Source organism: Puma concolor, chromosome B1, assembly GCF_028749965.1.
Source record: "Puma concolor isolate L17-30 chromosome B1, mPumCon1.1.hap2, whole genome shotgun sequence".
Classification (NCBI taxonomy): domain Eukaryota; kingdom Metazoa; phylum Chordata; class Mammalia; order Carnivora; family Felidae; genus Puma; species Puma concolor.
The window spans coordinates 143,099,667-143,124,417 of NC_141670.1; the positions used below are offsets into that span (position 1 = coordinate 143,099,667).

The 24,751-nt window shown below is 40.8% G+C and overlaps 1 protein-coding gene across 1 annotated transcript in view; it reads right to left on the reverse strand.

Annotated features, from left to right (window-relative positions):
- FRAS1 (Fraser extracellular matrix complex subunit 1) overlaps positions 1 to 24,751 on the reverse strand; it is a 438,063-nt gene that overhangs the window by 18,550 nt on the left and 394,762 nt on the right. The window contains exons 60-69 of the mRNA XM_086704782.1: positions 22,345 to 22,501; positions 20,203 to 20,403; positions 18,453 to 18,640; positions 17,000 to 17,275; positions 13,990 to 14,222; positions 11,273 to 11,433; positions 9,128 to 9,342; positions 6,234 to 6,384; positions 4,514 to 4,621; positions 3,372 to 3,531 (exon numbers count right to left, since the gene is read on the reverse strand). Of these exons, the coding sequence (XP_086560908.1) occupies positions 3,372 to 3,531; positions 4,514 to 4,621; positions 6,234 to 6,384; positions 9,128 to 9,342; positions 11,273 to 11,433; positions 13,990 to 14,222; positions 17,000 to 17,275; positions 18,453 to 18,640; positions 20,203 to 20,403; positions 22,345 to 22,501 (1,850 nt within the window). The remainder of the gene's footprint in view (positions 1 to 3,371; positions 3,532 to 4,513; positions 4,622 to 6,233; positions 6,385 to 9,127; positions 9,343 to 11,272; positions 11,434 to 13,989; positions 14,223 to 16,999; positions 17,276 to 18,452; positions 18,641 to 20,202; positions 20,404 to 22,344; positions 22,502 to 24,751) is intronic.

Consider the following 24,751-nt stretch of genomic DNA (forward strand, 5'->3'; position numbering starts at 1 on the left):
ACCATGGAGCGTTTGTACCCTCACCTACTTCATTTCCTTCACTTGTCATGGAGTAGCAGCCCCAGCCCTGGCAGGTTGTCTGGAAGACAGCCAGGTAGCCAGAGACTTCAGGAAGATTCTTCAAGGAGTCTTGGGAGGCTGCCATCCCCTGAATGAAGAGTGCAGGGCTAGGAGTCTTAATTCTAACTACTGTGAGCGATCTGTGACAGTTCTCGCGTTTGCTGTGTTTCTTTTTTAACCATTTCTTGTGTATTCATCTATTTATTCATAAACTGATAGCAAAGAAATACATAAACAGAAGTTTTGTGACACATCCTGGGTCATTGTAGTGGAATGGCACAAGCTACAAACTGTGAGACAGTCTAAACCTGGCTTGGCATTGCCTCTGAATGACTGTATGACTTTTCACATGCCACACAAACTTACAGGGCTTGGTTTCTAAGCCCCTTCCTGTCTGACAGTCTATGTGTCTGCAGTTTTCCTACGTGATCCCTATCTTCCTCCAAGCTTAGACTTTATACACCATATTTGAATTACATGAAAATTGACATGTATAATGTGAATAGTAACCCATAATTAATAGAAATGCTTAGGCAGAACTGACCATGCCTGACCCTTGCTTTCAAACAGGACAGATCATGTTGCCCCTCTGCTCAAACCCTGCTGTGGCTCCCAATGTACTGGGGTAAAAGTCAAAATCCATGCACTGGTCTACAAGGCTCCACATGGTGGCCCTACCCCATCCCCTTACATTTTTTACCTTACTGCCTATCATCCTTCTCCTTGCTCACTCCAGTCCAGCCACACCAGCCTCCTTGCTATTCCCCAAGATGCTAGAAATGCTGTCAATTCAGGAATTCTGCCAGGAACTTCTTTCCCTGATAATCTGCATAGCGAATTCCCTCATCTCCTTCACGTATTTGTTCAAGTGTACATTCTTGATGAGGGCTACTTTGAAGATCTTAATTAAAATTACAATGTCCCCTTCCCCATCCTGATTCCCCTTACCCTGCTCTAAATCTTTTATTTTTCCATAGCACTCCCCACCTTCTGACATGCTCTACTATACTTATTTATTGACCTTTTTATGTCTTTTTACGTTACTGTAAGTGCTGTGTGCAAGGATCTTTAAATTGTTCACTGATGTATCCAAGTGCCTAGAACCTTCTGCAAAACACAGCAAATGCTCAATAAATATTTGTTGAACAAATGAATGCAGGATTTCATGGCCTCCCAAACCCACAGTCCTACTTTTCCCATCCCTAAATATGATTTAGGTCTGTTTCCTCACCATCCCTGTGTATATACCAAACACAGCCCTAGATGCAGGTCTTTAATTCTAAAGTTCCTCTCCTCTCCTTTCAAAAAATTAGACATTACTCATATTGCAACATGGAGCATGAGCTGTGACCCTCCTCCAGGAAGATTTGTACAGCTCCCTAACCCTCCCTGAACCGCTATAGTCTCAGTGTTCCTTACCTCTTACAGTGCACATTGCACAGAATGCTGGATGGTGTTCCATACTTTGCCATTTATCCAAATATTTTTGTCTCCTTACCTCAAACTTAAACTCTTAAAGGATGTTTATTCAGGACCTACCATGTGGTAAAACCTGTAGCTCTGGGGATTCAAGATCAATCAGGTATGCCTTTACCCTCGGGGAGCTCACCAGCTAGTGGAAAATAGGATTCTACTTAGAGCATTTAATATAATGAACTGTGTTTTGATAGAAAATGGAACAAAGAGGGAATGGGAGGAGGATCTTCTAGCACTGGATGGAGAGTCGGCAAAGATGTCACAGAGGGGTCAGTATTTGAGAGTATTTGAGCTGGGGCTCAGAAGAGTTCAAGGTCTGCAAGAGGGAAAGAGTAGGAAGGGCAGAGGGAATGGAAGTGTAGTTGGGTTGGTGGGTTCAGGGGTTGATGAGATATTTAATGTGGTTGGGAGGTTGGGTTTGAGATGAGGCAGAAGGGAGGGTGTGGGCTCTGAATAAAGAATTTGGACTTCATCCAGTAGGCAGTGGGGAGTTAGCAGAGGATTTAAAGAGGACAGTTTCCATGTCTATAAATTAGGACAAAGTGTGTGCATAATCTCATGAGCTTGGGGAAAGCACAGCCTTTGAAGATTATTATATATTGATTTCAAAGGAATCATTATTTAAAAAAATACCTGATAGAAGACCAAAATTTCACAATTAATGACATCTTTTTGAAAATGATTCTTAAGATAATCTGCCACTTCTTAACTATAAAGATGGAACAAGAATTTCATCTTGTTTATAGATCTTAATTTCATGATCTATAAAATAAGGATAACAATATTCACGACAGATTCCCAGTTGCCTCATTATCTTTCTTATGGATAGTTTTTTATAATAGTTTTAATTATGTTTCTCCTATCCTTCCCCTTTACAAAAGAGATATTTTGCTGTATTTAACCAATTCCTATTCCACCTCTATCTTGGGTGTGGGAGAGAGATAAATCTTATTATTTATTTTATAGAACACTGGACATAAGAGTGACATCTAGACCTGATAGTCAGAGATCCTGGATTTTGAACGGGTTGTGGTGACTGAAGTTTCTTTATTATACTATGATTTTAATTTCCCAGCTTCTCTTGCAGGCAGATGTGTCATGTAATTAAATTCTAGCTATAGGATGTGAGTAGAAATTATATGCAGCCTTCTTGGTCTTGTCCTTGTAATAAGGGTAACCACTTCCTGGTTTATAGCAGAAGCTGATCTGACTTAATTTATTTCTTTCTATTTTTGGAGGGTTATTTCTTTAAAAACATTTTTTTTCAACGTTTTTTATTTATTTTTGGGACAGAGAGAGACAGAGCATGAACGGGGGAGGGGCAGAGAGAGAGGGAGACACAGAATCGGAAACAGGCTCCAGGCTCCGAGCCATCAGCCCAGAGCCCGACGCGGGGCTTGAACTCACGGACCGGGAGATCGTGACCTGGCTGAAGTCAGACGCTTAACCGACTGCGCCACCCAGGCGCCCTAAAAAATTTTTTTTTAATGTTTGTTTATTTTTGAGAGAGAGAGAGAGGGACAGAGTGCGAGTGGGGAAGAGCAGAGAGAGAGGGAGACACAGAATCTGAAGTAGGCTCCAGGCTCTGAGCTGTCAGCACAGAGCCCAATGGGGGGTTCAAATTCATAAACTGTGAGATCATGACTTGAGCTGAAGTCAGACACTTAACCAACTGAGCCACCCAGGTGGCCCATGTTGGAGGGTTATTTCTATCCCCCCCACCTTATAATAGAAATCCAACCTTTGGTGTGGGGGGAAGCCCTATTTCCCAAGCTCCTGGAAGAGACTGAGACCATTTTTAGATCTACCCTTGAACACCCCCATCCTGTATTCACCTGTTATAAGAGCTTGTGGCTCTCCAGAGTTGATACGGAGAATCAAAAGTCTGAGCACTCCATAATAGCTGCAGGTCAAATTCAATTCCTCCTAGATGGTCTGGAGTCATTATGAATGATTTCACATCAGGGAGGGTGTGATGCTCCATCACAAACTGTCCTATTTCAAGGGGAGACACACATACTTATTTGTGAGTTTTATAGTACTTGAGGTGAATCCCCTACTAAAGCCTTAGTACTGAATGAATATACTTTTATCAAACAATGACAGTTATACCTACCTTCTAACCCTTTAGAATGTATTTCACTCTGGCTGGACAGCATGGCATCTCACCCCAGTCTATCATCCTACTCATGATGGTCATTATGGTCATATATATTTATAAACAACACAAATGTACCTTGTAGAAATGGTGCCAAGTATATTCATAATAATAGGGGTCTTTATGGGACAATGTATGTCAAATAAACTTAGCTTTCAATTCCAAAATACATATTTCTTAGAGGCAGAAAGGTCCTGGTAGTTTATAAATAGAAATATCAAATTCAGATTTTAAAAAACTACACTTAAAGCCACTCAAGTCCTTGGTGAAAGGAAACAATTTTAAACATCATAAAGGTTATTCAGCAGGATACTTCTACTCCTTCAAACTGTAGTCATCCATTGTCATGAATAAATAAAAGTGGAGAGACTTGTAGATTGAGAGACTGAAAAAATATAACAACTAGAATGTATGTGGATATTGATTGGATCCACTTTCCCTTTATATAAACAGATATAAAATAAATACAAAACAATATGAAAACAAATGGAAAAGACACTTGTAGGACAAGAAAGGAAATACGAATATAGACTAGCTATTATTGGATCAATCTTAAATATCTTGATGTAGTGATACTCTTGTGATGTGTAAGAGAATGTCTTTGTTCTCAGGAGAGGCTTCTAAAGTATCTAGAGTAACTTGACAAGAAGTCTGCAGCTTGTTTTCAAATGTGGTACATAAATATGGGTCTGGGTGCATACACACATAGCAAAACATTAACAATTGTTGACTTGGTTTTTCATTGTTCTATTCCTTTACCTTTTGTCTGTGTTTGTAATGTTTCTTAATAAAAAATTGGAAAACCTGCACTGATATTACCTCTGAATTTGGCATGGGTCTTGAATTCAATGACGAGACGGCCATCTTCTCGGATATAGATTCTTATTATCTGAAGCCTTGCAGAGAGCACGCTGTCTGTCTGGATTCCTAGGCAGGCAATCATACATGAAACATCCAAGTTAGGGCATGGAGATCTCCCACATAGTATCCTATATGTGAGTTGTCCCAGAGACACCTCTAAGTAAGAGCTGCACAGTCATTTGAATATAAGAAAAATGTATATATTCATAGCAACGTAGAATCTATTTAGACACATTTGCCAATTAAAACTGTATGACAGTTCATTCCACTGTTGTTGTTGTTGCTGTTGTAGTTGTTGTTGTTGTTATAGTTCCATTCTCTTTGACATAGTCTCTTCATAACTGAAAATGAGTCAGGGCCCCAGCCCATGGCTCAAAACAACTGGCCTTTAAACTTCTATCAACTTGACAGCAGCATGCGGTTATAGTGCATCTGCTTCATACTGTTTGCTTCTCCTTATGGGGACGCATTTTTTTTTTGTTTTAAGTTTATGTATTTATTTTGAGAGAGAGAGAAAGAGTGTGTGAGCAGTGAGGGCGCAGAGAGAGGGAGAGACAGAATCCCAAGCAGGCTCCGCGCTGTCAGCACAGAGCCAGATATGGGACTCAAACTCAGGAACCACGAGATCATGAGCTGAGCAGAGATCAAGAGTCAGTTGTTTAACCAACTGAGCCACCAAGGCGCTCTTACAAGGACACATTTCATGACTCGACAGAACCATAAACCATGTCCTGGTGGCTACATTTAATATTAAATCCATGGAGGATTAAAGATTAGCATTTAGAAGGCCAGCCATATATGGTATGACATGAGTGAACTGTGGCTTTAATAAGAGTAACTACAATCATGATGTCCAATGAGTTCAGTATGAATCAAAACAAAAGGACGACCAAAGGATGGGGAAAATAACATTTAAAAAGAACCCCAAATCTCAAGAAATGATTTGACCAGAGTGTGAAAACTTCCTGAAGTTATTTTCCTATGAGAAATATAAGACAAATGATTTGAGTTGAAAGCACTGAACAGAAGAAAGGACTGTACTTTCCATTACTAGAGATGAGGTCCTATCTAAAGAAAACTCCTGTAGCTGGTTAGTATCTCTGTGCCAGATCGAGTAAATCACCTGTAGAGATTTACAGGTGAGGGAGAACGGGAGCAGCAGAAGGGGAGATAATTTTGGGGTATCGTGTGATAGCAGCAGGAAAAGGTGGCTTGGAGGAGATAAGGGTAAGGTGTGAACTCTTAGCTGAGGGGCTGTGGTTCCTGAAAATAACCATGTCCATGAATGCTGATACTAGAGGGCCTGCAGGGATGAAAAACTCAATTCACACCCAGAGTAGAGGATGGCAGGTGACAGATGGGTCCTATACGGTCCATTAGGGGTTTAGAGGTGTCCTTCTGGAGTATAACCATGTTCATTTGCTCCTAGTTAAAAATGGTGTAATTCAAGGCATTTAAGGAGCAAAAGCGTCTTCGAATCAGATGCATTGAAATGGAAAAATATATCAAGAACAACCTGGCTCACTTTATTCATTTGGTCTAGAGTAGCAGCCCACTTGGACTGTATATAGGACAACGGGATGAAGAATGGAGCTCTTATTAAAAGGAACTACTCATTATTTTCTTTTAGTCTTACTTAAGCATACGGCAGGAGTAGTTAAGATGTAAATGGGTATACCTGTTCTCCAGAGAACAGTGTCATAGAAGAAGGAAAACTCCATCTCAGTGTGGTGCTCCAAAGAAGCCCAGCCCCTGGGGGCTGTCACATAGATGTAGGACACATAGAGAGGCACGTGCACGGTCAGGAACGACTGAGCAGAGTCTCTCACCTGCCAAGCAAAAGGTGTGCACACGGAGGGTTATTTCCTCCCTGGGATGAAAAGGCATATGGTTACATCTCAGTTCAATTTTTACCTCACTTATTTAGTTACTTCTGCAGTCAGTAATTATAACCAAGTACCCACAACCGTGCTGGGCACGTAGGTGCCAGACCAAGCTTCTTCCTCAGCAGTGGAAAAAGCCCAAATCACTGCCATTATGGAACCTATAGTCTAGTAGACATACATAAATTTTAAAAATAAAGAAAGGGATAGGAAGTGTCCAGGATGCTTCTTTCTATAGGGTGATCCGGGAGGGCTTTTCTGAGGGGGTGATACTTGAACAAAAACATTTCTGAAGACTGAGAAGGAGATGTGCCTCCACTGTTCAGTTGCCTTGGACAAGATTTTAAAGGCACACAGTTATTCCCAACGGATCAGTACATAGTCCCTCACTGACCACATTTTCCAGTGGCCTATAGGAGAGCCTGAATCAGCCCTAATTGGGAAGATGCCCAAGTCTATTCACATCTCTGGCAACAGGAAATGAGGTCATGGGATTTGGATATCATATCTAGGAAACTTCCCAACACACAGTTCAGAGCTGTGTGTGTTTGGGCAATTTCCCATCTCCTACAATACCTCACGGAAATACTTTTGAAAAGGCAACGCATCATACTTCCAAGAGAATATTTCTTCTAAGGGAATTCCTGTTACTGCTATTAACTTGGCTCAAACATTTTTATTTAACTATGCAGTGAACAAAAACTGGATGGAAAGATAACAAAATATAAACGGAAGCTTTCATGGAGAAGCTAACTGCATGTACGTGTGTATGAATGGGAGAGTTGGTTTATTCATTTTATATTTTCCTCCATAAACACATATTTCTTTTATAACAAAAAAGCTTAGTTTGAAAAAATTTTATTTTTATCATTGGTGGAATCCTATAATCCCCTACGGAACTTAGATTTTTCTTCTGTTTTCAAGCACAATGTAAAGTGTTTCCATGGGCAATTTAGGAAAAGAGCCAAGTGTTTTATCAATCTTTGGGACACAAAAATTTTATTTTTCTAGAATATTTTTTCATATTCAATGTTGTCAGGGATTTAAAATTTGATTACAAGTTTTTCAAAAGACTGCTAATTCCATAAAAAATTATCTTTTGAAATGGCTTAATCTGTTTTCTTCAGGAAATTTCTAGACTTTATCTGGACCTCACACCATATTCTGTCCCTTTAACATACAGGCTTTGCTAAAATTATTGATATTAGAACCTCAATAATTCTTTAGCTGATTGAAAAAATTAATTTTCCCTCTCTGTTTCTGTTTTCTATCCTTTATCCCTCATGACATTACTTACTAATCCTTAAAAAAAAAATCTAAACCTTGACAAATATTTACTATATACCTGCAATGTGCTAAGTTCTTTCCCCTGTTGAGATGATTGGTTACAATTTCAGATGAGATTCAGAGAAGTTACGACAAGAAAATAGATGAACTAGGGCTTGGTTATAACTAGGGCTTGGTCTACATTCTTTCTACCATACACCAGCTGTTTTAACTATTTTTAAAGAAATGGACTGCAATGAAGTACTTCTGTGCATATATTCTGTGTTGGTTCAAGAAGTGGGGCATATATAACAAGAAATCTTAGCCTTTGAGAATTTTAGGCATATTCTGAACAAAAATATACAAAAATATGATTAAAGTAAAAACACGGAGAACATAGAATACTAATTTTTGAGAGGTCAGGAGGAACCAATCACTTAGTTTTGCATTTCGAAGGTGAATATAGGTCATGTAACTGCAGAAACAGATAACTTAAGAATGCTTTAATTTTCCACTCAGTAGAGGGCAGTAGTGTATATAAAATGAGAGCTAACCAAACAGAGATAGTGCAAAATAAACCAAATTTTAATCAAAGGCACGTCCTCAAAATGATTACTCTCAGTGCCTCCAGAAGTCCCTCTTTCAGTGTGGTTAAACCGATTTGAAATGAAGAACAAACGTTAATTTTTAGTTCATTGAGATAACTGCTGATAATTAGGTAGAATCTGCTTTAGATTCATATTTCCCATGAGGATGCATTTCTTTGATATAACTGCCCTCCTATGACTATGGCTTCTTGCTAAAATTTTCTTTTGTCACTAATGTTCCACAACGATTAAGAATGTGTCCATTTTTGCAAGGGTTGTAAATTTCGCACAGATTTGGACTAGGAATGAAATCAAAGTGTAGTGTTATACACAATTCTCTCTCCATAATGCTTAAAAAGCATTATGTTTTCCCTGTCTTCTGGAAAGGTACACCTTACTTTGACTTATTTCCCCATATGCGGAAAAGAAAACATCTACTTCGTAATAACCTTACCATGAAATGTCAATCCTTTTGGCTTCCAAAATATACCCAGGGGGATGGATATATATATTATATATTATATATATATCTAGAGAAGCAAATATTAGATTTTTATGTAAGTGGCTGTTCCAGACAGTAATGTTTTTCCACATTCATTTTAACATTTTCCACATTAATTTTCCAGTTAATTGATTTAGAAGACTTTCGAGGGTTCTCTCTAGCCATCATGCTGCTAAGGTCTCATTTGAGGGACTTCTAAAGACTCCTTTGGTTATCCCAGTTCTGGGGCTGGGCACCAGATGCAACATGCTAACAGAAGTGCTTCAGGAAGAAACAAAATTTCATATGGCACCCAGGTGCTTGCAGCTTTTGGATAAGCCCCTGGAGGACCCACCTGGAAGTCGGCAGTTACAGACCCCCCACAGACATCAATTAACTCAGTCATGTCATAATAGGCATCAAAGGTCCAGACGCAGCTCTTCAGGTTCAGGTGTTTGTAGAGCTGGATGGTCTTGGGCTCCCGGACGCTGGGGTCAAATTGGAAGGGGCGGTCATAGCCAGGCCCCAGGGCTGTGCTGTCATAGACCTTATCGTCCAGGAACCCTGCCTCTGTGGGGGAGGGAGGAACAAAGAACAAGAAGTCAGTCTGTTGACATGCCCCTCGTTGGCTGCCCAGGAGCTGGGTGGGGAGAAGGGATGTGTCCTTGAGAGACTGAGATAGCTTATGTTCCATCAGAGACCATTAATGGAGCAACCCAGGGTTCCCAATACACACTGCATGAGAAGGGGAGGGGAGCTAGAGTACCTGTTGCTGGGGGGTTACCTGTGACTGAGTTCACAGACTCCTCTAAGAGGCTGCATGAACCCCAGAAGAAAAGATGAGCAAAGGGTACCATAAATGGAGCCAGAGCTCAGTGGCCCTGTGTGTCTTGGAAAAGAATATTTACTGAAGCTTTGCAATCAACCCTTGAAGAAACAGATTTACTACATGGATGACTTGTTGATGAATTGTTATTTTTTAAGACTGATTTTTTAAAAATAGCTTTTATGTAAAGCCAACAGACAAACATCTGACTACCTCCTCCCCTGCTATGGTTTCTGAACTCTTAGGAAAAAAAAATCTTAATTTTGTGCTAATGAGTAAATAGCTCGCTAATGATGCTTGACTAAACCTCCCTGCTACGGGCAAAAATTATTGGATCAAATGCTGCCAAGCAACCAAAGTGTTCTAAATTAAGGAAGACCTTTATGCAGTAGAGAGCTAAACACAGATACAATTTTAGAATATCAAGATTCAAATTTTTTATAGTACTAAAAGCAAATATAATATTCTGAAAGAGTCTTAGAACGTCTGAAACGTCTTAGGATGTTTGACACCAGCACCTGGTCCTCTGCCCTGAAAGGAGTAGGATCTCAATTATCATGTGTTGAATTTAATTGTGTTTAAGTGGGAAGAGGTACAAACTTCCAGCCTATAAACAGTGTATGTTTCTTTCAGTGGCTGCACAGGTGAACCGGTTAGACTTTCATGTGTAGCTCAGTGACTTGCGGATAATTCATACTCAACTAATTTCTACCGTGTAAAGACCATCACTACCTAAAGTGATGCTTAATGAATATGAAAGAGCGTATGAATGCTTCTCTATCTTCTAAAATACTGGTAAATGATTCATCGGTTGTCAAGGGAGGAAACATGCATTTAATGCGCACTTGCTAAGGTAAATGGAAATGGACAGGATCCTTTGTAGAGTAAAATGTCTGCTACGGTAGACACCGGAATGTGCCACCCGGGCTGTCAGCTCCTTCAGGTTTGCGTCAGTGGGACAGTGGCTCCTGTGGCCACCCCTGTGGGGGCTCTGGCATCCAGTGACTGAGGTGCCTCAGAGAGGGCTGTCAGCTGGGGCTGGAAGTAGGAAGAGTTCCTGAAGCGGTGGGGGCTTCTGGAGGGCTGCACTGCAGTCTGACTTCTCCCTCTGCCCAATTCTGCGTCCTCTCCTTCCTCGTCACAGATGCTGATCCCCAATGAACATCTTGCACCCCCACATTCCATCTCAGCTCCTGCTCCGGGAGCCCATCGTATAACATGTGACATCTGCACGTTAGCTTTCTAAAGATGCTGCAATAAGGGGATTTCAGGGCACAGATCCAAACATGCTCAACAGTGGGGCAGGGAAAGAATGAACATTTACCATGGCAGGTGCTTTAAAAACCATCAACAGATTATTAAATCCTTACCCTGATTGGTAGCAATTGTTTTCCTCATGTCATAGATAAGCAAACAGTGGTTTGGGGAAGTTCTGCTATTTCTGTTTAGTTGTATAGGTAGTAGAATTAGGGATTCGAACCTAAATCAGCTTGGTTCCAAAGTCCTTGTTTTTCCCTATTCACTTCACTGTCTGAGCTGCCTATGTTTGGTTGCCTGCTAGGAAGGAAATCCACTAAACATGCAGACTTTGAGGACTGGGAGACACGAAAGCAGAGTTCGCCTCGCTCTATCCCTAAGGGCCACTGTGCTGGGCTGGAATGGGAAAGCCCCCACCTGAGATGCCTCTCAGGTCACGGGTGGTGACGAGATTGGAGCAGACGTGCTGGTGTCTGTAGATGGACTCAGATAATAGAAAGTGCAAGTTGTGCAGCGGCATGGTGGAGATAAGGGGCAGCATTCCATCCTGGTGCGGGATCTGCACGGAAATGTGGATTCTAAGGGAAAAAAGGGCGGAGGTAGTGTTTAGGTGCATGCTATAAGCAGTTAATATGGTACATTTCTTTCTCATAACTCAATCTGTCTTCACCAGTGAATTTACCCTTTTTTTTCTTGAAGCTTTCTGTGTAGGAACACGAGGCTATGATATATGTGTGGGGTTGTTCTCCACCCGCGCCCCAGCCCCCCCATCAAGAAATCCTCCAGACTCAGGACTGATAGCAATCAAGAATCACAGGTGTTTTTTTGTTTTGTTTTGTTTTTTATATATACAAGAAAAGATAATATCACAACCACAAATGACTTTAAAGCTTCCTTTTGCTTTAAATGGAAGCTTTGGGGGCGCCTGGGTGGCTCGGTCGGTTAAGCCTCCGACTTCGGCTCAGGTCATGATCTCACGGTCTGTGAGTTCGAGCCCCGCGTCGGGCTCTGTGCTGACCGCTCAGAGCCTGGAGCCCATTTCAGATTCTGTGTCTCCCTCTCTCTGACACTCCCCCGTTCATGCTCTGTCTCTCTCTGTCTCAAAAATAAATAAAACATTAAAAAAATAAAAAAAAAATAAATGGAAGCTTTGTTTCCTTGTGTGCTACAGCAGAATGACTGACAGAGGTGCTGTTCCCCTGCTCTGTCACAGTGAGTGTCTGGGACACTTATATTTTTTAAAGTATTTGTGCCAAAAGCCTCACTGAGCTCTTTATACTCTAAGGTAGATATCCCTACCCAGGAAAATATCTTAGAAATAGTTATACCCCGCTACTGCTACTGTCCCCCCCCCCCCCCCCCAGCCAAAAGAGACTTTTCTTCCCTCTCTCCCTTCAAGTTCCAGCAACAAGGGCGGCCCTAACTGGCCTCTGTTTGTAGTGTGCTCTCCCCTCATCTACATTTTTCCTTTTTTGAAGTTTATTTATTTACTTTGAGAGAGGGGCAGACAGAGAGGGGAAGAGGTTGAATCCCAGGCAGGCTCCACACTGTCAGTGCAAAGAGCCTGATGTGGGGCTTGAAGTCACAAGCCATGAGATCATGACCTGAGCTGTTAACTGACTGAGGCACCCAGGCACCCCTCCCCTCATCACTTCTCAGCACATAGGTGCCTTTGCACCAGCAAGTCTGTAACTTATTCATATTGGCTGCTATGTCTTGTATGCTTTCGGACTCTGTTTATCTTGCCTCCCCACAGTGAGGACAAGGATCATTTCCTTCACGTCTTTTGTTTCTCCAGAGCACGTAGTATAAAATCCTAACTAAAACACAAGCTTAATAAATATTGGTTAAGACTGTGAAAGAACAGAACTGTAGTTATGGGCTGCGTTATTTTCATTGTACAAGTTTAAATTTTCAGCATGTTGATTGAGGGTGCCTTTGACTTTTTACAGCTTGTCTCTTGGAACAAAAACCCAAGAGACATTTTTAAGAGGAATCGCTACCTTGCAATATGAACATGATGTCTCTTTTGCTGGGAAGGGGTCAGTAGTGCCCTGGGCACTCCTGCTACTGCTTTTCAACAAAAGTAAATCTTATTCGGTTGGAAAAAAAGAAAGAATTTGCATATTCTTGGCTCCATATTTAAATCTGTTTTTTTCTCCATGCAAATGAACCCCTTTCTCTGAACTTAGTTGCTCATAAAGGCACATACATAAATACCACGAGGTTTAATGAATATGTATAATATGCATGAATTCTTTTTTTGCTAGGCAAAACTGAAAGTATCCATTTCCATCAAACTCATGGTAGCACAGGAAAACATAAAAGCACACGTGCCCAGTGACTTTCAGTTTACACAGTATTATTACTCTGTTCACTAGATATTTAGCAAGCGTCTCTTAGGCGCCAAGAAGCACTGTCCCAGCCAGAAGGGACCAAAAAAAAAAAAAAAAAAAAGAAGGTCCGTGCCCTCTCCGTCTACTGTGGGGACAGACAGAGAATGAAGGGTGATAATGCTCTGAAAGAGGTATGGGTGGCATGGGTGCCAGCGGAGCTCTAAGGGGGAGCTTCCAAATTAAATTGGGGAAGATGATGGTTCTTGCAAAGGATGTCATCAGGTAGGTGGAGGAGGACGGTAGGATTTAACTACATTGAGTGGAAGGGGGCTGGGAGAATTGCTGGTTGGAAGCCCTGGCAATTTGGTTTCAGTTTGGTTCTCTGTGGGTGGACTGGCAGGTGAGGATGACAAGGTGAGGGACATGAGGCTAAGCAGACAGGCAAGGGGCCAGTTTTCGGGAGCCTCTGAAGAATTTTTTCTGAAGCTTTTATCACCACTCTTCTTTTTTTAATATATTTTTTTAAAATGTTTTTATTCATTTTTGAGAGACAGAGAGAGAGAGAGAGGGACAGAGCCTGAAGCAGGCTCTGTGCTGACAGCAGAGAGTGCCATGTGGGGCTCAAACTCACAAACAGCGAGATCATGACCTGAGCCAAAGTTGGACACTTAACTGGCTGAGCCATCCGGGCGCCCCTCCACTATTCTTATTTTGCAGAACATCACTCATTCATCTGTCTCACCCAGAAAACACACAAAACGATAGCCCTCTCATTGTGGAAGGCACCACCTGCCTGACCTGTTCGGATGTTCCTTGTGCTTGACGTCCAAGTATTTCAAGGTTGCGATGAAGGACTGAGCCTGGAAGCCTCTGGCTGTCCCAGCTACTACTGGGGTGTGGCAGATTGCACTGTCTGTTCCAATGGTAACAATGTTGCTCCTTAAGGGGGTCCCCACATGGCCCACCTTGTCCACAGCCTTTGCCACACAGCGCACATGGAACCTCCGGCTGAAGTAAATGCTATCCAGGACCTACCGGGAAGCAAAAAGTACATCAGACATGTGTTTACTCCTTAAACAGCTCCTTCCTCTGTATCTTCTGGATGATATGACATCACCAGTTTCTGGTACAGGGTTATCTGTGAAGACCACCCATTATTTGTCTATCCATCCGACTATCCACTCATCTATATATCTGTTCATTCATTTGCCACAAAACTGGTGACTTTCTCCCAGAAGCCAGTCACTAGGGACAGAGCAGTAAGTACTTGTAGCCTAAGGCAGTATGTTAAGTAGATAGATGTGGAGCTAGAGGCCAGAGATGACTGGTTACCGGTGATAGTATTGGTCTCTTTATATATTAGGTTCAGCATAAGGACCACTCAGCTGATTTTCAACCTTTCCATTAAGATTGGTTGGTCTTGAAGTCACTTTTGCTGAGGGCATGGTGTCAGGATACAGAGGAGGGATGCTTCCTTCCCAGGAATTCTTATTTTTCTTTCTTTCCTACTGCTGGTCCCTCCCCCAGCCCCACCTAATGGCCACACACATCGCAAAGGTTACAATAACCTGCAGGGTGGAAATTGAGAACTTGTCCTCTGAAACCTACTGGCCTTTGGAGGTCTTTCAACAGATTCTTTCATGTTCCCAGACACAGAGAAGCCATAAGAATGCTTAACTCAATCTCTGCAGAGGCAACGTGGGTCACCACAACTCTTTAGGTAATGTGTGCATACACACAGGGAAGTACATAACAAGAAAAGTTAATTAGTAGTTCTGTGTGCCATAGACCTCCCACAAAGCAATCATACAAACTTATAAATTCTACCCATGAAAACAATTTTCATTGAAGTCCATTAAAAATTAAAGAGGATTTTTCCATTAAAATTTTTCTAATTAGCTGCCAACGCCTTATTTATTTATTTACACATGGACTTAGTTCAGAAGGGATTTGAGGCATCTTACAAAAATGCACACAATACAATGGTATTAAATAAATAATTGAAGAAACAAAGATAAAGCAAAGGAAACTGGGGTAAAAGTATTAGTCACCAAGTCATTGCAAGAAGAAAAACTGAAACATAAAGTAAAATTATAAACTTGGTTACCTGTTAAAAATGTATATTTGGCTCAAATCAGACCAAACTGCCTTCATGGTGTTTTGAAAAGAGAATTAGATACTTAATAAAACAATAAGCTATTAAGTCTTGCCATTTAAATTTTTAAAATTTATCAGGTAGTTTAGGTTATGTTGCAAAAGAATTGATCTATTGGCCTTTTTAAAAAAATTTTTTTTAACGTTTATTTATTATTATTGAGAGACAGAGTATGAGCATGGCAGGGGCAGAGAGAGGAGGAAACACAGAATCTGAAGCAGGCTCCAGGCCCTGAGCTGTCAGCACAGAGCCTGATGTGGGGCTCGAACTCACCAACTGCCGGATCATGACCTGAGCTGAAGTCGGATGTTTAACCGACGGAGCCACCCAGGCACCCTGACCTATTGGCCTTTCTGAATAAGCTATGTGAAACACAGTGGACATGAGTGACTGCTTTGTCCAGACCCCCCCATTCATCTATGCCTTTCCTCCACTTATTATCCCATGTACGTGAAGCACTTACTGAAGTGAGAAGAAACTGAGAGCTGAATAGGAAAAAATCTAGAGAAATTCAGTCTGAAAGAAAGCTCTGATCTCCAAAATTATGAAGTGCATTAATTTTAATCAAAAATTGTTGAGGGCTTACTATGTGCCAGGTACTATGCTGAGTATCTCCACTGCTTCCAGTTCTGTCTCTGGGGAGAATGACGTCACTGGAGTGAGGAGCTGTCACTGCAGTGCGCTGTTTCTTAAGGTTGGGCAAACCCTTACTCACTGTTCATTGCTCTCTGATGGTGGGTCTGGGGTCCCACCTCCTTGAGGACAGCAACTGCATAGTGAACTTCTTTACGTGTCCTCCTACAATTTTGCAAAATGCTGATCCCTCGGAAACATTCTCTCCTTTGTTTAATAATGGTGCCGTCTCTACTAGCACCATCAATGTGCTGAGCATGTTGGGCTATAAAAATGTGGTAGGACCCTTGGTCCAGGTCCTTAAGGAGTTTCTATCCTACTACTTATTGAACGATTGAAGACATGTGGAAAAAAGTAATCATTAACTGTACCTACCTAGAATCTTTGACTTACTTTACCATTTATAGATCACTTTTACAACTGATTCGTCAGTGACCTTGTCAAGTCGCTAAGTGGAAGAAGTACTATTTTGCAGATCAGGAAACGGAGACTCAGGGAGGTTAAGCAACCTCTTAACATCACATAGTTAAAAGTAGGCAGAATCAAGAATAGTAAACAGGTTGTCTGATTACTGGCTTGGTTCTCTTTCCATTATACCATATTACCTCTTCTTATATATAAGAATTAAAAGACCTGGGGGGGGGGGGCGCCTGGGTGGCTCAGTCGGTTGAGAACCGGCTTCGGCTCAGGTCACGATCTCATGGTCCGTGAGTTCGAGCCCCGCATCGGGCTCTGTGCTGACAGCTCAGAGCCTGGAGCCTGTTTCGGATTCTGTGTTTCCCTCTCTCTCTGACCCTCCCCCATTCATGCTCTGTCTCTCTCTGTCTCAAAAATAAATAAACGTTAAAAAAAAAATAAAAAAAATAATTAAAAGACCTGGGTATATACTGTGTACCTGCTCATTCATTTATTTCATTCCAAATGCCATGCAAGGACCTTAAGGAATTTGATAAAGTTGTAGTGACAAAGAGAGACACAAGTTTTCTCCCTATGCAACAAGGCCCAGACCCCTAGACCTACCATGTGGTTGACACTGGTAAATGGTGTGTTGTCAGTGATGGTCTCAAAGGGAGAGCGAGCCCCATTGCCATCAGTGGGGGTGGCTACTTCCCAGCTGAACTGCACAGATGACTGGTTGATGCCAGCCTCGCTGCAGCGTTCCTTCATGACGGCATATTTGGGGAAATGAGAGTCACAGGGGGTGACACAAACCAGTGGGTAGCCTGGGGAGGGGGACTTCTTGACTCCTTCCTTGGTAACCTCTTCTACGTGGTCATAGTCGGCAAGTGTAACAACCTGAAAAGGAGCAACAAAGCTTCAGCCTGGGCTGGCTGTTGGGATGCTCAGAGAGCTAGGGGTCCCCTCCCTAGAGATCCACAAGATCCCTTAACCGCTAGGGATTCTTTAAAATATAACGGAAGTTTTCACAGTGCTTCGCCAGGCATCCCTAAAAGATACTACATATCAGTGGTGAAGAAGATCTTCCTTTTGCCTGAGCTAAAAATCTTTAGTATCTTGTTAATCTTATTCCTGAATCAGAGCTCTATCACTCATGTGGAAAATACTTTTATTTTCATGCACACTGTCACTAAAGCTATATCATGAGTAACAGTTACTAGTTTAAAATTGCATTAAAAAATACAATAAATTAAGTTGCATTAAATTGTTAATGATACACAGTAGTATATCTGGCAAAACAAAAGTAAATAAAGGGAGTGTATTTCTTCCATGGTTGAATAAGAGACACATTTTGGAATGATCCTTCTACTATAGAAGACTAGCTAGGGGAGGCTAGAAGACTTATTCTGACTACCTCATTATGGGTTAAGTTTCCCTTGGCAACCTCCAGGCATTTTCCTCCTAATTGTAAAGTCGTTGCGTTCATTGCATACACCCCAACATGGGAAGCCGGGTACTGCACTTTTGCAAATACTTACCTCTATGTGTGTGGCAAGTATGTAGGGTAATAGATACGGGGTAGCATTATTTTTTTTCTCCACTCTTCTAGGTCCCACCAAAGACATGAGAAGATCAATTGTATTGCACTTTCTGTGTTTATCACACTAGGGTATCAACATGGTTTGGTCTCACTCTTCTGTCAGAACAGGGTTTCTCATCCTTGGCACTACTGACATTTATGCCAAATACTTCTTTGTTGTTGGGGCTGTCCTGTGCATTGCAGGATGTACAGCAGCATTCCTAGCTCCTACCCATTAGATGCGAATAGCGCCTAGTGTGACATCCATTGACAGTTGTGGCAACCAAAAGCATCATCAGACATTGCCAAATGTCCCGTGGAGGTGGTGGTGCAGGGAAGGGGTTTGGGAAGGAAGGAACAAGACAGCTCCTGGTTGAGAACTACTGTGTTAGAAAAATGAAGAAGTATAGCACCAGAAGTCCTACTTCTGCCAAGTTCTCAGCTACTAGTCACTAGGACATACAAGTAGTGATCCCTTTAGGTCAAGCAACTCACAATGGGTGGCGCTGGCAATATGAGACTCCCTGCTGCTTCCTGGTCTAGAATTGTCACTGTGGCAGTGGTCACATCACCAAGAACTGCTTCCACTGGGTCATCTGGGCCAAGGACTAGGGAGAAAGATTCATGCCATTCCCGGTCTTCATTGGACAGGATCTCGACTTTGAAAAAGATATGATCCACACCTTCACCAAGCACAGAACAAAAAGAGAGCAAAGGTTCTCATTAGGTGACCTCACTAAGACAGTGCAGGTTGGCACTGCTGAGACTTCCTGTTAAGCAACGCCCTTTCCTTTTAGAGGTTTTCTATATATACAGTGGCTGCTAATCACTTTATTCCCATCTCAAGTGAGAAATCTATTTTATAGACCAAATTCCACCTGTGGTAGAGGCTCAGTATTGCAGATTTACTATTCAATGCCATATGAGAATTAATGGCCCCTGTCTGACACTAGCTGGTAGTAATAAAAATCTATGATCCAAAATACACTCCACCCTGGTTATGAGGATTTTTTGCTTAATTTTTCTTTCCCCTTTACACTTAGGCACGGGATCCTGTGTGGCAGTGAGGGCTTGCACGCAAGACATCCTTCAAAGCTGTCCTGAGAAGCAGTACCTCAAAGGCTTCCTACTAGGCCATATCTGCAAAGACGATAACATAAAGGTTTGGCAGCCTGGAACGAGGAGGGTGAGAGCCTTAGAAACTCCCTTCCTTTCCTATAAACTGATTCTCTGAGGGTGCAAATCTCCCTGGTTGTAGTTAAGGCTCCCTTCTTCCTCTCCTATAAACTCCTGGGTTAGGTTGTTCCCAAGACCTATCTTTCTACCAGATCCTTATGCAGAAAAGGAAAAAATAAAGACACATGGAAGAATAGTCCTTGTATGGAGGTGGAGGAAGGGCATCTACGTTTCCAGCAAACACTAACCAGATGTACATGGGATAAAGCGAAAAGCCCTTAAAAAACTCCAGTGGAATGAGACACATCAGAGACTCCTCCCCCTTCATTTCTGAGGGAGTCACTTCTTCCCCCCACTGGCCAAGACATCTCTGAAAAGGACGTCTACCACTGTTGCCCACTTCTGGCTACATTGCAAATGGCTCTAGGATCTGCACCAGTCTTTTTACCTTATGTTGCTCCAGAAAGTTCTGTGACAAAATCTAGCATATAATTCAACTCCTTCTCCATCTCCAACTATATCAGATAGTTAAACAGCCAGCTGTGACCTGAATCCCATCTCTCTCTCTTCCCTGACTCATTTCCATAGTTCTCTCTATACAATAAAACTTTTTTAGAAATCTCATAACAGGGTATCCTGTCTCTTAGCAGATGTTAAACCACTGGAGCACAGAGACTGTGCCTTCTGGATTTTAGTAATCTCTGAAGGTCCCAGCACACTGGTTTGTATCAATATTTGTTGGATCATGGTAGTCATGTTTATTCTTTTAAAATCAACTGCAGCTGTTACTCAACCAAATCATAGGCTAACAATAACAACAAAATCCTTTTAAATGAGCCAAAATGCCAAGGATGTTCTGAAGTAAGGGATCTCCTTTTTTCTTTTTCAGAAAAATGCCATTTTTTAAAAAAGATTCCTATAATATCAAATGTGTGCTTAATAAATACTTCATGATTAATCAGCACTACTGTTTTCCTCTTTTATTTTTCTGCTCATCCCTTTCTTCAAATACAAGATATTTGCCTCTCTATTATGTAAAACTCACAGACTGGGATTGGCATTCAATTACCGGGACTGAACTTCAAGACTCGACTCTTGGGGTAATAATCCACCCCAGACTGGGCAGACCCATCGCGTGTGCTACAGCGGATCTTGGATGTCCTGTTCTGATCCCCTCTTCGGATCACCTTGATGTTCAGGACGGCTATGGCATCTGGCCCTGAGGGTTCACGGACTTGATATGCAGCTTCTTCAAACTCAATGGTAGGGGCTAAGGAAACAGGATTAAGAAAAACAAGAGCCAGTTAGAAAAGCACAAAGGATTCCCACCCCCATGAAAACATCTTATAAAGACAAGAGGGAGTTTTCCACATTAGTAAATAGTACAAAGGCACAATGGCTTACAGTCATAAAAATCAATCAGTTTTTACTTCTCAGCAAAGGTTTGGTAAAGGAATTTATTTGTGATTCTGCAGGACTTCTCACAGGTTTCTTATTAAAAACAGTATAGTGGGGGAAATATTTTTAAGCACTTTGAAATGCATCATGTCCAAGTTTCCATCTGGGTATCACAACTCACAAAATGTTTTTAAATTCACACACTTTATCAAGGGACTGAGAGAGAGTAAACCCTTGGTAAATACCAACCAATGGCATTAATCAACTCTTTTTCATTTATGAGATATGAATTTCTAAGTTTTATAATTTATCTCATTTATACACAACCTAAACTTCCCAAGTCCATCTCCCATCTCTGATCTTCTGGGTCTTTCCTCCCAGGGCCCTTATGTCTCTCACCCTTAACTTTTCCTAACTTCTCCTAGGTTATTTAGTTAAGAAAGAGTAGTTTTAATGAAGAACCCAAGACTTCCTGACACTCTGGTTTGAGGTGCGATTCTCATTGCTATGAAATGATTAATATGTTGGTTTTAAAAAAAATTTCAAATTGTGCCTTCTTTTCCATTATACTCTTAAGGGGAAGGGTGAGGTGGTAGTGGTGGATATAGTGAGATAAAAAATGGGATAATTGAGAACAATTACAAATTTTATACCATTTCTAATGTGCTATAATATTTTGGAAAAATTTCTAGAGTCTCTGTTCTTTCCCTTCTTTCTCTCTCAGAAAGTTAATTCTTCTTAATTGTAGAAAATAAGCTTCATTTGAAACTTTGTAGTTTTAATAAATGCCCTTTGAAACTTAGGAGTGTTACTTATTACCTCTTGAGACTCAATAACTAGGTTTCTGTGTGACCAGGAGAGGCTCACTTCAGGATCTGAATCCGGGTCTTGCTGGGTGAAGGACCAATTCAACTTCAAACCTGGCTTTTCTTATTTTACCCAATGTCCAAGTTAGTCCCCAATTTTATATCAGAAACCCTGAGAGTCTCACTGACTCTCATGTAGATTCTAGAATCTGACAAAATAAGGTTTACAACCAGTTTTGCTGCTTATAGCTGTGTAACTAAGAGCATAAATTATATAAATTTGCTGATATTCAATTCCTTCACTTATAATAGAGGGATAATAACATCTACCTTACTGTCAGGATAAAATGAAATAAGATAAAATAATATGCTTAGCATGGTTTTTGATATGCAGTAAATATTCAATAAAAACAGCTATTACTATTTGTAATATTATTATACATTCACTCATTAAAATATCTATTTGAATAAAACAATTATGTCCCAATTTGAAACAGATTTCGTTTTGTTTTCCCTAGTGCCTGGGTCATTCTTGGCTGACACCTGACTAAAGAATTTAAGATTTTTTAGGTTAATAGGCCAAATCAATTAGAAGAAAGCTGAGAAATTAGATTTTTTCTGAGAAGGTGGCAGCATTTAAATTAGTTCATTGGATTCAACTGATTCTGACTGTATATCCAATCTTGCTCCTGAACTGCAACGACTTAAATAGTTTTTATTCTCTGTCTGCCGTAGCATCTCTGTGCTAGCTTGTAACCACACTCATCTCTTATCTCTTGGCAATGTGGTAGGAAATAATGAGATTAAAAATACCTATAAACTTAGTGGAACTCTGTAGAGGATGATCACTTGGTGCCAACAGTGTATATAAACACTCTGAAATTGTTATCAGTAGGCACTTTTATAGCACTTTCATTTTCAAAAAACACCTATAATTACATTATTAGTAAAACATCAGTTCATGTTCTATCAACCAAAGAATAAGTAAAGATGATATCTTCTATTACCATCTTCATCATTGGATATGGTGATGGTGGCCATGTTATTCTTCCCAACTCTGGCTCCACTCCAGTGGTTTCCAAGAGGGTGGCTGAGATAAACCCTGAATTGTTCCTCAGGCTCAAACATGGAGTCATCATGGATAGAGACGGTACAGTTCTTCATCTAGAGCCAATGTCATAAGATAGATTAAAATTTGCAGTAAAAAATCAGTAGCTTGCTTGGTTTTCCTAGAAAATGATTTTTCTCCTTTGCAGCATCAAAGAGCCAACACAAATTCAAAAGGATCCAAACCATTTCATTTGTAAAATAGAATGTTTAATAGTTCGTGCCTGACTGGGACATACCTACATGTGGAGCTTTATATTAAAACATTCCAAACTACTCTGAATGATCAGTCATGAGTTATGAAAAACAAGATCAATAAAACAACCCACTCCAATGCACCTGAAGGAAATTTGTGCAGAGCAAACCAATGAGTATGTATGTACGTGTTATGAAAGGTATATTTCTGATAATGGGGGTTTACCATATGTATTAGGCTTCCTGGAGAGCAAAACAATGGTCCTTTCCCTTGGCAAAAACAGAACAGTTTTTTATTTTACTTTTTTTAATGTTTATATTTATTTTTGAGACAGAGAGAGACAGAGCATGAGTGGGGGAGGGGCACAGAGAGAGGGAGACACAGAATCTGAAGCAGGCTCCAGGCTCTGTCCAAGCTGTCAGCACAGAGCCCAATGTGGGGCTTGAAGTCATCAACGGTGAGATCATGACTTGAGCCGAAGTCGGACGCTCAACCAACTAAGCCACCCAGGCGTCCCCGGAATAGTTTTATAAGGAACTCAGAAAGGCTTCTTGTTAGGTTGAAGATACCTTTCAATGCTGCAGAACTCTCAAATGGGTTGCCAAATGGTATCTCATCTGAAAACTGTTTAGTTCTGAAAGTCTGAGAATACAATCTAAATCCCTGCACTGTTGGTAGGAATGCAAACTGGTGCATCTGCTCTGGAAAATAGTGTGGCGGTTCATCAAAAAATTAAAAATAGAACTATCCTATGACCCAGCAATAGCACTGCTAGGAATTTACCCAAGGGATACAGGAGTGCTGATGCATAGGGGCACATGTACCCCAATGTTTATAGCAGCACTTTCAACAATAGCCAAATTATGGAAAGAGCCTAAATTTCCATCAACTGATGAATGGATAAAGAAGATGTGGTTTATATATACAATGGAATACTACTTGGGAATGAGAAAGAATCAAATCTGGCCATTTGCAGCAATGTGGATGGAACTGGAGGGTATTATGCTGACTGATATAAATCAGGCAGAGAAAGACAGATACCATATGTTTTCACTCTTGTGTGGATCCTGAGAAACGTAACAGAAGACTATGGGGGAGAGGAAGGTGGGGGGAAGTTACAGAGAGGGAGGGAGGCAAACCATAAGAGACTCTTAAATACTGAGAACAAACTGAAGGTTTATGAGGGGTGGGAGGGAGAGGGGAAAGTGGGTGATGGACACTGAGGAGGGCAACTGTTGGGATGAGCACTGGGTGTTGTATGGAAACAAATTGGACAATAAATTATATTTAATTTAAAAAAAAAGAAAAAAACCCTTGTTTGACAGAAAGAAATCAAGTGTTTCCCACACTGAATATACTCTATTGAGGAATGTATTCTTAAGAAAACAGAAAATAATGCCAAAACATTTTAGATGAAGCAGTAGCTTCAATAGTAGAGTCATGTGATATGAAGTGGGATTACTTTTACTTGAACTATATTAAATCCACTCCACTGCTGTATTGCAAAGGATCTGTGGGTAAAAAGAAGTTTCACTCTCATACTTCTGAGGTCACACTAAATGGAAGAACATCCTGTGAACATTTATAGGTAGCTTGCTAAACTGATGTTAAGCCCCTGAAGAAGTTCCTTTTCTTCTTGATAGAAAGCATACATTTAGTAGTGACTCTTTAGGATCTTTTTAAAAAGGGCATTATCATGAAGGACAAGTTTCAGAGACAAATTGCTTAGCAAGCCAGAGAAAATGAAGATTCCAAAGTGTGCTTATGAATAATGATAGATTGTCATGTGGGTAACATATAGATGATTAGACCGTATTTTCTTAATAATTTTATTAAATTATAAACTGTCTCTTGGATAGGCAGAGAATTCTCTTTTGAACTTAAAACAAATACAGACATGTAGACTCAAAGCTGAAGATTGTATCTGCAGTATTTGTGTGTGTGTTTAAACACATGTTTCAACCTGCCACCAGTAAAATCCCCCCACCCCCCAAATATAACTAAGACAGGTTTCTATGAGTCATGAATCTATAAAAGCCCAAGAGTCTCAGAGAAGGAAGATATCATTTTTTTTGTTTTTTGTTTTTTTGGTAGTAAAGATGAACAGAGGA